The sequence below is a fragment of the Arvicola amphibius genome, chromosome 2 (genome assembly GCF_903992535.2).
Source record: "Arvicola amphibius chromosome 2, mArvAmp1.2, whole genome shotgun sequence".
NCBI classification, from domain to species: domain Eukaryota; kingdom Metazoa; phylum Chordata; class Mammalia; order Rodentia; family Cricetidae; genus Arvicola; species Arvicola amphibius.
The window spans coordinates 45,648,231-45,661,815 of NC_052048.2; the positions used below are offsets into that span (position 1 = coordinate 45,648,231).

The 13,585-nt window shown below is 37.4% G+C and overlaps 1 protein-coding gene across 1 annotated transcript in view; it reads left to right on the forward strand.

Moving 5' to 3' along the window:
* Cntn3 (contactin 3) overlaps positions 1-13,585 on the forward strand; it is a 313,843-nt gene that overhangs the window by 123,441 nt on the left and 176,817 nt on the right. Inside the window, exon 4 of the mRNA XM_038319459.1 lies at positions 12,173-12,268. Within this exon, the coding sequence (XP_038175387.1) occupies positions 12,173-12,268 (96 nt within the window). The remainder of the gene's footprint in view (positions 1-12,172; positions 12,269-13,585) is intronic.

Sequence of the window (13,585 nt, forward strand, 5' to 3'; positions counted from 1 at the left end):
GTAAAAAAGTTGATGTTATAAATGTAATTAATATATAATCCAAGGGAATGTGTGTGTGTGCTTGCATGTTTATTTGATTAGATGGATGATAAGATGAGAAATTACAAAAACAAAATTACAAAGTATTTGTGATTTACTGATTGCTACCTAAAAAGGGTATTTATTATTTGAAAGTGTCAGAACTAATTGTCATATTGTTAATGGAGCATATTCTTTTATGACAATTAATTATTCTTGTTTCCTTTCCTAGGCTGTTTGATATTTTCTTTCTCTTTTTTTAAAGGATTTTCTTATTTATTTTATATATAGTTTTCTGCCTCTATGTATGTCTACGGGCCAGAAGAAGGCACCAGAATGCATTATAGATGGTTGTGAGCCACCAGCTGGTTCCTGGGAACTCATGACATCTGAAAGAGCAGCCAGTGCTCTTAACTTCTTAACCATCCCTCTTAGCCCCCTGGTTGATATTTTCAAATAACTGACTGTTACCAGTGCAATCAATATTGTTAAGGAATAGAACAGCTTGAACTAAAGGCAGCAGAGGAGCAAACTAGAGATGGCCTAATATATGGAAACATTGGATTTGCTAAAGATTGCAGTGTTTATTCAAAATTATCAAGAACTTGGGTTAATGCATGCCATCTTTCCTAAGCAGATGCAAGAGGTGGATGAGAACAATAGAAAGAAAGAGAGGAGACCACTGCATAGACCTTGAGCCTTGCTGAGCAGACCAACATACTAACATACAATTACAGTAAACATCTATAGTTCTCTGAAAATACCTCCTTCACATTGAGGGGATATTTTTAACTTGTCCATGAAAACAAATGTACCTAATGTAGTTTGAGAGGAGGAGGTTAGTACATAAGTAAAGTTTTACATTTTGAATTACTTGTCACTGGAGATCATACTCTCTTGTATGATCTTGTATGACCGAGAACACAGGCATATGAATATGCATGAGTATACATATATATCTGTTGAAGCTCTGGATATGGACAATGAATGCAAATGTTAGCATCAAGGCATTGGGGATTCATTTTAATATTTTAGCAATTATTTAAGATTGAGTATCTATGGAGAAAATGAAACTCAATATTATGGGTAGAGGATGGATTGATTAAGAAGTGAGAAACCACAGTGAAGGAGAAAAGATGAAGCTAATTGTAATTATTATGAAAAGATAAACAGGACAGGACTTGGTAGCCTTGGAAGAGCGTATAAGTCTTGGTTCCATCACTTATTGTGATACAGTTGTCCAGTTCCAGAATATCTTTGAGCTACAATGCTACAGAAAATGTGAAATAATGCACTTTTATTAGAGCTTTTATGGAATGCAAAGAAGATGATTTCAGAAAATATCCGTCATAATGCCTCACAAATCCATCTGTCTATTAATTCTATATAGTATGCTCACTTTATAAGGGATGAAGAAATATATACTCAGGATACCGGAGATGCTAAAAGTGACAGGCGTGCTACAAGTACACACTCACACACACACACACACACACACACACATGCACATACGCACACACACACATACACACACATGTATAATACCTGCAATATGAATTTATATAAAAAGGATTTTACAAAGCATTGATATGGTTAGTACGACATTTGGAGTGAAATGGAGAGGCTGTGTTATATAGAACAGTGAACATGAACTGTGGTGATATTGGGAGTGAACAGGAAAAAGAGAAAGGTAGGTACCAGAGTCTGTGCGGAAAGTATAACAAAAAGTATAAGTAAGAAGAGAACCTCAGTTGCAGGAATCACTGTAGACAAGAAAGATGCAGTGCCAAATGAAAGAGGGCAGCCAATTTTCCCCTTTGTATCTAGACAATATGCAGAGAATGCAAGTTGAGTTGAAAATTTAGTAGATATATCACCTGTACAGACATGAGAATAGAAATTTGATGCTTAAAGAAGTTTCAGGAAGAATAGAAAGAAGGGCAGTACTAACTTAGTAGACATTTATATATCAGGAAGTGTTTTAAATTATTTGCATAAGATATAATATTTATTCATTGTAGAATATAAATGCTGCTGTTATACTCAACTTACTGATGATATTCTGTGTATTCACAAGTTTCAAGTCAAAATATGTGTGAACATTAGAAATGAGTTGTAGGTAGGTTTGTCTCAAATCGGAGTACAAAGACATGAGTTCAAACTCAGTTAAAACATAAACACAAAGAGATGGTCATTTATTTGGGGTCAGAGAGTGTTTAAGATGTTAGGCTTGAATACGAGAACATAGACCCTGTCAATTTAAACCCTTCAAGATATTATCCTTCTGCCACTTCTTTGCTCTCCCCAACAAGCAACTTCCCACACTTCAGAGCTGCCATCTTCTCTATTTCAGATCGTTTGCATCTGCTTTTCTTACTACACAGAGCACCTCTTTATGCAGTTTATATCCAGAAATCCTCTATCTCCCCATCTTCCTCTATCCTTGAGGTGGCTCTCATCTTCCTCCTACCAACCCATGGCCTAGCAGATGCTGCACATTTTCTTTGTGGCACTTACCACATGCAGCCATTTATTTATTTACAGTTCTCAGGTCTACCATACAGAAAGTCTTGAAGGCAGCAACTATCAGGCTCTGATGAGAAACTGCACATGGTGAATTTCCTCAACTCTTTGTTTGTGATTTGAGCTTTTTCTTTTTGAAAAACTATGTTTTCTTCACTTTTGAACACTAAGTTTTAACAGAGGAACCGGCACATGTAAGCCTTCCGCATAGCTGTGTTATTCAATAGAGAGTGTCATCCCAGAATAGACATGATGGCACAGGCTTTTAGCCCCAACACTTGAAAGGCAGAGACAGGCAGATTTCTGTGAATTCGATACCAGTCTAGTCTACATAGACAGTTCCAGGACAGCCAAGGCCACACAGAGAAACCTTGTCTCAAATAATGGCAAAAAAACAAACAAAAAACAAAAACAAAACACCTTGCCAAAGTCAAAGGCAGTGGAGGCAAGTCTTTAAACATATTTTGTTCAACAAGAAAGTGATCAGCCACAAGTGTTTATTTCATGTCAGAGTGCATAAAATTGTCCAAAAATAAAAAGTTCATTTTCTGTTTCCCCTGGAAAAAAAAAAAAAAGATGTTAAGCTTGAGAGTCACTGGAAAGGTTGGCAGTCTTTTTATGTTCTTTAAACTATTAAGGTTTTCTCATTAAAATATGTCATTGACAATTTAATATATGTAAATGATACTTTATGGTCATACCCCCTGTCTTCTTCTATCCATCTCCTACCACGAATCATCCAGTCCTACTGGCTTCGTTACAGTTCCATGTCATTTTAATCCCCCAGCCTTACCTAAACATAAGATTCCAGTTAAACCCACTAGGTCTCAAAGCATGAGCACAGTTTGTTTCATTTTTAACATGCACGACTTGTGCGTGTTTAAAGCTGTGACAGAGGAGTGGACATGACTGTGTGTACCTAATCTCAGCTACTTAGAATTGCAAGACTCCAGGATCTTACAAATCCTATGTGTTCCAAGTCAGATTGAGCAAGAAAGCTCGGCCCTGATTTAAATAAATAGATAGACATCTGTAGTACAGAGAAGAGATAGAAAGAAGTATGGTTTTGAAACTGCAGACTTAAAAGAAATTATGGAGTCTTAATCATCACAGTGAGCCCACCATTGACCTTGTAGTTGAATCACAGTTTATATCCTGCAAAATGCTTCCATGTCTCTGTTGCCATGAATCTTCTCTCGAAACTCCTGGAGATGTTCAGAGAATAGGAGTTTTTCCACTGCATAGATGTCAGACATTGTGATAAGCTGATATGCCTCTAGTTATAAAGATGGAACCTTAGCAGCTCAGATCTCAGACTCCCATACTCTTATTTTCTTGGTTTTTTAATGAGTCACACTATGAGAATATTACACAGTCTACAGTGTTGGCATCTGGAACTTAACTATGACTGGTGAATTGTCATGAAGAGCCCAAGGGAAGTAATATGAGAGACACGAAGTCTGTTTTTTAAAAAGATCCGTAGGTTATCAGTACAATGTCAAGAGATAAGCAGTAAAGAAAATTAAACTTAATTTTAAAACTTACATGGCCAGAAATTTGGCTGAGTTCACAGAGGGAACATAGGAAAGTATAGAAAGTACAAAATGGCTAGTGTGAGAATAACTTTATTGATTTCAAGAAAGAGATCTGGCTGAAGCTAGGCCAGAAGATGATAAAGTTGCAATATACCAATCCCAACCTGTGTGCAATATGGACTAGTGTTTTGTGCCTGGAGAAACCCATGCAGTTTTCCACTCTGTAAATTTTTTGTGACTAGGAACTTGAATTACTAGAGAAATGTGACGCTAGGTTTCCATTCATGTGGCCTGAAGTGGTTCATATATTTCTAGCTCCAGCTAATGTAAAAATGGGAGCAATAATTGAATAATATGAAAGAAGTGATGGAGGAGAGTTATCTGTCTATGTTACTTTCATTGGTTAATTAATAAAGAAAACTGCCTTGGCCCTTTAAGAGACAGAAAATTAGGTAGGTGGAGTAGACAGAACAGAATTCTGGGAAAGAGAGGGGAGATGCTTCAGGCAGTCTCCATGCTTCTCCTCTCCGAGGTGGATGCAGGTTAAGATCTCTCCTGGTAAGCCACACCTCGTGGTGCTACACAGATTACTAAATATGAGTTAAAGGAAGATGTGAGAATTAGCCAATAAGAGGCTGAAACTATGAGCCAGGCAGTGTTTTAAAAGAATACAGTTTCCGTGTAATTATTTTGGGTAAAGCTAGCCGGGTGGCAGGAAACAGCCCTGCTGTTCGTTCTACAGATTTGGCACTTCAACGTGGTGACTAAATCCACTTAAAAACCTGAGAGGGCTTTAAATAAAGGAGAGAGAGAGTTTAACACAGCTTTTTGCTGTTTGCTAGGACGTGCCATAGAGAGATTTCCTGTTTCGGCAATAGTGGCAGAGAAAACGCTGAGTCATTTTAAAACGCAGCTTCCTGTTGCTGTGCTGCCAGTGCAAACTCTGGCATTAAAGCATTTCAGTGGCTTTTATGGGCCTGGATATTTGTGTTCCCGCTTGGGATCGGAAGGAGAGTGCTCTGGGACTGTGCCAATGGCTCCCTGCTCCCTGCCTACATCTGGGCAGATGGTGGAATCAGGCATAGGCAAGTGGGAGAACATGGCGGATTTCTGCCACCATACAGACAGACGTTTCCAGGCTGCAAGGTGCTCTGCTCGTCAGATTTGGCTGTAACTTGGAAGAAAAGAGTTTCTGTGCTGCACGCTCAGTCTCAGAATTAAAGTGCTGAGTGCAACTCCTACCTCGCAGCCCCAGAGCTAGCAGAAAATGGTAAGTCCTCCATTTTGAAATTGGAGAGAGGTGGAGCCAACATCCAGAGCAGCCCGCAGCTCTGCAGCTCAGAGCTGCAACCGATTCAGAGTCATAACCGACTCTGCCATGTTGGACTGGGCATGGCAAGCTCACAGTATCTGTTTTTGACCTAGGAATGTCATAGCTTAGATTTTTAAGTGCATAGCGATTTTAAAGCACAAAACAAAAGTGCTTCTGGATAGTAAACAAATTACAGATTCACAATAGGAAAGATTCAGACATAGAAGGCCTTTAAATGGCTCACAATGTTGGATGAATATACGTAGGCTTGAGAAAGAGAAGAAAAAATATAGATAATAAAGTTAATGCCTTAAAAAGGGTAAAGTCTTTAAAGAGACAGAATAAAGTAAAGTGATAGAGTAAAAATAAACCACGTAAAAATGGAAAATTCACAGAGAGTCTGGATTATGTATTTTATTGTGTTTTCTTTAAAATTTTTGACTGTAAAGGAGCTAAATACAGAGAGACATTTCATTATATGGGCTGCCAGGCTAGACCAGAATGGACATCTTAACGGTATGACTTCAGGATTTGGATCTAAGAACATGATGCTTTGGAAAAGAGTTTCTTCTTTTGTTTTCACAGAGGACGAGACTCTGTGGATTGCTTCTATCCCAATATGGTATGATAGACCACGCCCTCCTGAAAGGTTGCTATGAACATCTTCAAAAAATTACTTCACTCAACTGCCAACTGAGATGAACCTAGCAGACAGGTTATACCATGAAAGACCTAAATAACAGCGTCCCCATTCAGCAGGAAGCAGTTTGGAGAGAAAAAACTGTGCCCATTTTCCCAAATATTGTATATAAATGTTCTTTTACATTTAAAGGGGGATATGATATAGAGATGAATAATTTGCAATGGTATGGATTTTTTTTCTCATTTTTTTTATTAAAGATTTCCATCTCCTTCCCTCCTCTTCCCCCTTCCCTCCCCTCCCTCCCACCCATACCCCCACTCCACCCCTCTCCAAGACAAAGAGCCATCAGGGTTCCCTTCACTATGTTAAGTCCAAGGTCCTCCCAGCTCCCCCTAAGTCCAGGAAGGTGAGCAACCAAACTGACAAGGCTCACAGTGAGCCTGTCCATGCTGTAGAGTTCATGTTCATTGCCGTTGTCCTTGGATTCTCAGTCCTCCTCCACCGTCAGCCACATTCAGAGAGTCCGGTTTGGTCCCCTGTTCCATCAGTCCCATTCCAACTGGACTTGGTGGTCTCCCGTTAGATCTGTCCCACTGATCTCCTCACAGTCCTGACTTCCTTGCTCATGATCTCCCTCCTTTTGCTCCTCATCGGAACCTTGGGAGCTCAGTCCGGTGCTCCTATGTGGGGCTCTGTCATTTTCTCCATCCAATGCCAGGTGAAGGTTCTATACCCAAGAGATGCCCAATCATATTACAAAAGCATCTGTTCAACTATGTTTATAGCAGCATTATTTGTAATAGCCAGAACCTGGAAACAACCTAGATGCCCTTCAGTGGAAGAATGGATGAAGAAAGTGTGGAATATATACATATTAGAGTACTACTCGGCGGTAAAAAACAATGACATCTTGAATTTTGCATGCAAATGGTATGGATTTTAAGGTCAATTTGTTATATGTATATGTATTTCTGATCTTGATTAAGCTATTTTGATTGTGTAGTTCATTTTAAAAACTGTAATGTATAATTAGGAAATATAGGTTGTTAATGGATAATCATCGATAATAGTCAAGCTTGTAGTCATGTTAGTTAGATTTTCTAGATATATAGAGATATACTTTAGTTAAATAGGCATTCTTCATATCTTTCAATAGTCAAACTTGTAGTCATGTTAGTTAGATTTTCTAGATGTGCATAGATATATTTCAGATAGGCATTCTTCATATCTTTCAAAGACTGCAGAATATGGCATTTAATGTTTTAATAACTTAGGGTTTTCATGATAATGAGACACGTCTGCTCCTGGCAGCACCAATCTACTTCGAGGAAGATGGGCATCGAAGAGGCTCCTTATGGAGTTTGATAGCCATTTAGGCAAGAAACTGCTCTTGCCTGAACTGTTGCATAAACTGGACACAAAGAACCCACAGAGAGAGGACTGCTGAATTTGCCTAAAGGTGAGATGATCCTTCGGAGTTCCTGATTCATGAAAGAGTCTGCGAGACATTCTGCAGGACACAGCAGAAAGTGACTGAACTGTCTTTTGAATTTCCTGCTTCATGGAAATGTCTGCTGGATACTTATGGGCCTGTAGGCTGAAGATGGATGCCCCAACGGTACAGAGGAACTTTGGGTGACTGTCCAGGCAGCGAGTTGTCTCTGTCATTTCTAGAGTTTGAAAGTTGCATATGACTTGTTTACTTAGGTAATATTATATTCTTCTGGAGTCTTTGATGGAGTTGAAGAATAAATAGATAGTTATAGCTTTCCTTAGTTATGATAAAAGATAAAATAGATTTAAATATTGTAACTGTAATACTTGCTTGATAACTGTTATATGTAATTTTGCTATGTTAAAGTTGAAGCCTTTCTTTTTTGTTTAAACAGAAAAAGGGGAAATGATGGAGGAGAGTTATCTGTCTATGTTACTTTCATTGGTTAATTAATAAAGAAAGCTGCCTTGGCCCTTTAAGAGACAGAAAATTAGGTAGGTGGAGTAGACAGAACAGAATTCTGGGAAAGAGAGGGGAGACACTTCAGGCAGTCTCCATGCTTCTCCTCTCCAAGATGGATGCAGGTTAAGATCTCTTCTGGTAAGCCACACCTTGTGGTGCTACACAGATTACTAAATGTGGGTTAAAGGAAGATGTGAGAATTAGCCAATAAGAGGCTGAAACTATGGGCCAGGCAGTGTTTTTAAAGAATACAGTTTCCGTGTAATTATTTTGGGTAAAGCTAGCTGGATGGCAGGAAACCCCTGCCGTTCGTTCTACATAGAAGGGTCAGGGAAATAGAGAAAGGCAAGAAAATTCTCTGTTTAATAAAAAGGAAAACAGACATCAGCGAGGAGAAGAATGTTGGGGGAGATGGAGAGAGGATGGCAAGAAATCTTAAAGCCATAGTAATCAAATCCAGGTAAGCAAAACCAAGTAAACGTGGCAAAAGGAATCAAATCTGTTGCTTTCCTTTTTAAAATTAAATCAAAAGTGATGAAATATGGTAAAATGAATACCAGTAAAATGCACAGACCAAGGTTTAAAAAAAAGAATTCAAAACACCACAGAACAATATATCTTCTTTCTGAGTTCTTCTCTGTTGTTGGAGGCAGCTCGTTCACTCCTGGCTGCCCAGAACTGAAATAATCACACAAAAATTATATTAATTGCAATATTGTTCAGCCAATAACTTAAGCATATTTCTGGCTAACTCTTATATCCTAAAATAACCCATCTCTATTAATTTGTGTATCGCCATGTGGTTGTATCTTACCGGGTAACGTTCCATCTGGTGTCTGTCTCTGGCGGGACTACATGGCTTCTCCCTGACTCTGCCTACTCTCTCTCTCTCTCTCTCTCTCTCTCTCTCTCTCTATATATATATATATATATATATATATATATATATATATATATATATTCCAGATTCCAGCCCTTTCTTGTTTTCATTCATGCATGTTTTCATGCATTCATGCTTTTGGTCAATCTGAGAAAATATTTACAAACCATGTTTTTCATGAAGAAAATATATCTAGAATGAGCAAGACTTCTCAGAACTCAGTAGTAGAGAACCAATACAATTAGAAAGCAGACAAAATACATAAACTGATACTTCACTAGAAATATTATATAGATGAAATATAAACACATAGGGAGAATCTCTTTATCATTAGCTTTTAGGGTGACACAAATTAAAACCACTGTGGTTCTCTCCACACCTGTCAGTACTTGCCATCCCACATCACCCAGCTGTGTCTTGCTCTCTGTTGCATCTATCACACATTTATTTAAGTGTCCACACATAAACATCCTTGGTGTTCAGTGAATTCTTGACACATTAAAAATTAGTTATTTTTATTGTTTGTGTATGTAGATGCTTTCCCTGTTAATACTAATGTGTGTCATGTACATGCAGTGCCAGAGGAGATCAAATCCCCTTGAACTGGAGCTAAAGGTGTTTTTAATCTTCTGTGTCATTGCCAGGAACTGAACCCCACCCTTTAGCAAGAGCACCAAGTCCTCTTGATGCTGAACTATCTCCCATACCCTTCGCACTATTTATATCACAGGCACCTTCATTAATTCTTTAACAATTTGGATATTTAATTTGGATTAAATCTTATACATGTTCATAGGAAACCACAGTTATATTTCTTATGTTTTAAGTTCAAATAGTGAGACTATTAGGCATCTTAACTTCCTTGTTTTAAGTGATTGTCAGATACCTGCACTTTGCAACAAAAAATTCTGGTAGTAAAGGTAATTGGGGAGTTTGCAATACACTGAGGAGATGCTGCTTTGGGGGGAAATCTCCACTAAAATTGCAGATCCTTGCTGTCACTTATGCTCGCTAAACACATTGGATACAATATAATTACTTTTCTTTGGCAGAAATGATGCTAATGCCCATGAACTATCCAGATCCAGAATCAAAGCCACTCTATTATATGGAAGAGTAAGGGGACATTGGCTTTGAGTAAAAATGCTAGGACAAACTGTGATAAACAACATTTGAGTGTAAACGAAAGATATTTTTACCTGTAGAAGAGAAATTGCTTTTTATACAATTACCTTTCTTTTTTCTTTCTTTCCTACTTGTTTTCCTCCTTCATTCTTGTGTGATTGTTTGCCGGCTAAAATAAGTGACTAGATCCTTCATTCTTGTGTGATTGTTTGCCGGCTAAAATAAGTGACTAGAAGTAATGAAGTCATATTGATATGTAGGCTTAATGGTTGCCTTGCAACCCTGAAAATCTGCAGTAGATCTATCAAGTGAAAGTACGTTGATTCTGAGTCCGATCCCAAGTAGAAGTAGAAAACGAAGTAGAAAAGTAGCCCTCTCCCTCTGACTCCGCTCCTCTACCCAGACATGGGTACAGCTCCATATACATACTACTGACGCATAAAATTAGAATGTTAGAAATCTTAGAGGTGTAAAATTATGTAGTAGGAGAAAATAAGGATTGCTAGGTAAAAGAGCAATAATAATACCTACTTAGCTCCCTAAAGAAGCATCTTTGAAAATTTCTTTTCTATGAGTAGATTTTATTCTTATTTAGCATTTAAATATTTGAATTGTTCAGCATTCTCGTTACAACTCACACTACAGGACTATTAGCATTTTAGGAATCTTTTATCTTTGCTGCATCTTTAAGAAGTTATAATGTCATACATTTAGGTAGACTAGCTTCTAATTAAATTGAATCCTTAAATTCCCTTTTTTCCTGGTTACACCTGTTCACTATGGTGACATCTTCCACTCTAACTAAGATCAATACTACTTATCAATAACAACAGAATCTTTAATAGAAGAATTCATTTGCCTGCTCTGTTGATTTACGGTGCTTGGAATACTTCTAAATGTCTATAGCATAAGGTTTTATCAATTTGAACATAAGTCCTTGTCTTTTATGTGTTTCAAAGGAAAGTTGAAGTTTTCTAAACTTTATTCTATAAGATATCTTCTGTTATACATTGCACGTTAACCACTTAGACATTTTTATAAAATGCTTAAGAGCTGTGGGGGGTATGTGTATGTTTGTGTGACCACACATGAGTATATATCTATGTGTGTATATAAGTATATATGGTGTATGAATATGTAGTGCGATCCTTCATATATACATGGTAAACTGTGTAATTATCATAGATTTTTATTTGAAGTTGGAGAAACTTTCTTCCATTTCCTACAAAGACTTAATTAAGCGTTGCATTTTCTAGTGAATCAATGAGTTTATTGTGGTATTTACTTGGAACACAGATAAAGGATAACAATTTGTATAGACATTAGCTATTTAAAAAAGGAAGTCAATAGTTGTTTTGCTCTGTGGTCAGTTAAGCTAGGAAGTCCAAATCTATATGTGTTATCTTGAGTTGTTATTGAAAAAATTATGCTTTTACAAAAAATTGCTGCTAATATAAAAATAGTATTTGCCATAGCTTGATTTTTTTAAAATACATTATTGAATTTTTGAATGTGATCCTTTGGGTGATTATAGAAATAACTAGTGTTTTTTTGCAACTATAAATAATAGTATGCATATTTATTCAATTTATTGCTGTATTCGAAGTTTTACTTACTTGGTTATTTCCAGTGATATGTACATTCCATAGAACCCTTAATGACATTAATCAGACTGCTACCTAGAAACTGTCTGTTTATGGATTGTTCTATAAATATGAATAATTACAGGTAGCGAATAAAGTTTGTACAGGTTTCTTATGATCAAGTGTTATAAGGTAGGAGTTTGGGAGTGGGTGATCAGACACTGGCGCTCTCTGTCATTAGCATGTAGTAAGGTACCAGGGTGGATATGACCATCATATTCACATTCCTGGATACCTCTTTGTTTACCTTGAATCTTATTATGTTGTTATTTTATTCTCACATACACCTTACTATTTTGGATGCCCTATTCCATTGTAATCCTGTTACTGCAACATGGGATCATGAGTATATATTTGTATTGTACTTATATAGCTGATTTTCTAGGAGGCTTGATAAAGACATCAGATGCTACCTCTTCCTGCATGCAAACATTCTCTTGGGGTTCCTAGGGAGAGATTTGAAGATCTGTCTTCAAGGAAAGAGAACATGTTTGTTTTCTTTCTGAAATATTTGTCTTTCTTTCCTTTTAAATTAGATCTTGAAAATTTTAAGACCAGAATGAGAAGCACAGTATCCGTCCGTGAAGGTCAGGGGGTAGTCCTTCTCTGCGGACCCCCACCGCACTCTGGTGGTGAGTACTATTCCCTATTCTGCTTATCGTATGCATGAGGTTCTAGTGCAAGACCTGCACTTCATACTCCAGAGTTGTTTCTGAGATTTACCCTGAGAAGCTGGATGACCACCTTTAGGTACTCTTGACTGAAACACAAGAGCCAATAACTCAAACACAAGAGCCAATAACTGTTGTCCAGGCTTTGTGATTCTACCTAAAACATCTTGATTTATTTTAGCTTTTGAAACAAATATGTAAGTATGGTGAGATTGGAGGTAAAGAAGGAAAGAAATCACTTCAATTAACACACATTATCTATTATGAGTGACAAACCTTTACAGTGTACAAGGGCGTTATCCCACAGCAGATGTGCTTTGCACTAATCCAGATCACAGTGCTGAGACATAATTCATACCCACTGTCCTGACATACTGATTTACGTATTGCTGGAGTATAGGCCTAAGCCAGGATTTATGTTCTGCCCCACTGTGTAACACCAAGCTGCTTTGTAACAGGAAACAATGTATTTGTTAAACACATGAACATGTTCCTGAAATGAAATTTTCCAGATTCAGAAATTTAATTTTTTAAAAAGAAATCCACCACTTCATTTCCCAAGGTTTAGTATTTAATGAATGTCCTAAGTACCAATCAGGCAGGCACAGATACTTAGAGATTTTCCTAGGGGGAAAAAAAACTCTTTCATGTCAGTTGTTTCATCTCATGGGCATGACTGAGGGGAAATAATTCTATAGATAGTGAGATCCAGGTCTCGGAGCACCTGCAGCAGTGACGCAGGGTTTAGCAGTGTAAGCAGTGGAGCCATTTCCAGAGTGCTTATGGCTCTTGCTGGGGCCACTGAGCTTTTCTTCTCTGAAATCCCCACCATCTTCTCCAGACATAGAATTGTTCTCTTTCTTCACTCCTTTGTATTATTTTTGCTTACTTCATACTACTTCGTTTCCTCTTGGCTCTTTCTCGGTAGTTAAAATACTTAAAAGCATCATTTTTGGTGAGTAAAGCCACTATCATACTTGATTCACCTTTCATATTTTCTCTTATGGAACCTAAAGAAGTAAGTATGAAAAAGAAGTAATAATCATTAAAATGTTACTTTTAATGACTTCCATTAGTGTATTTTCCTTGGATATTAAGCTCTGTGCTAGTAAAATGGTTTACAGGAATTATCTGCAAGTGAGAATCTCTTGGTTATATAGATGACAAAGATGCCTCACAGTCTACAGTAGAGTATAAGATGTCCTTCCTGGAGAAGAGAGTAAAATTTTTGCCAGAAATGGCTTATGTGACTTAAGGTAAGAAGCAGACTTATCAGCT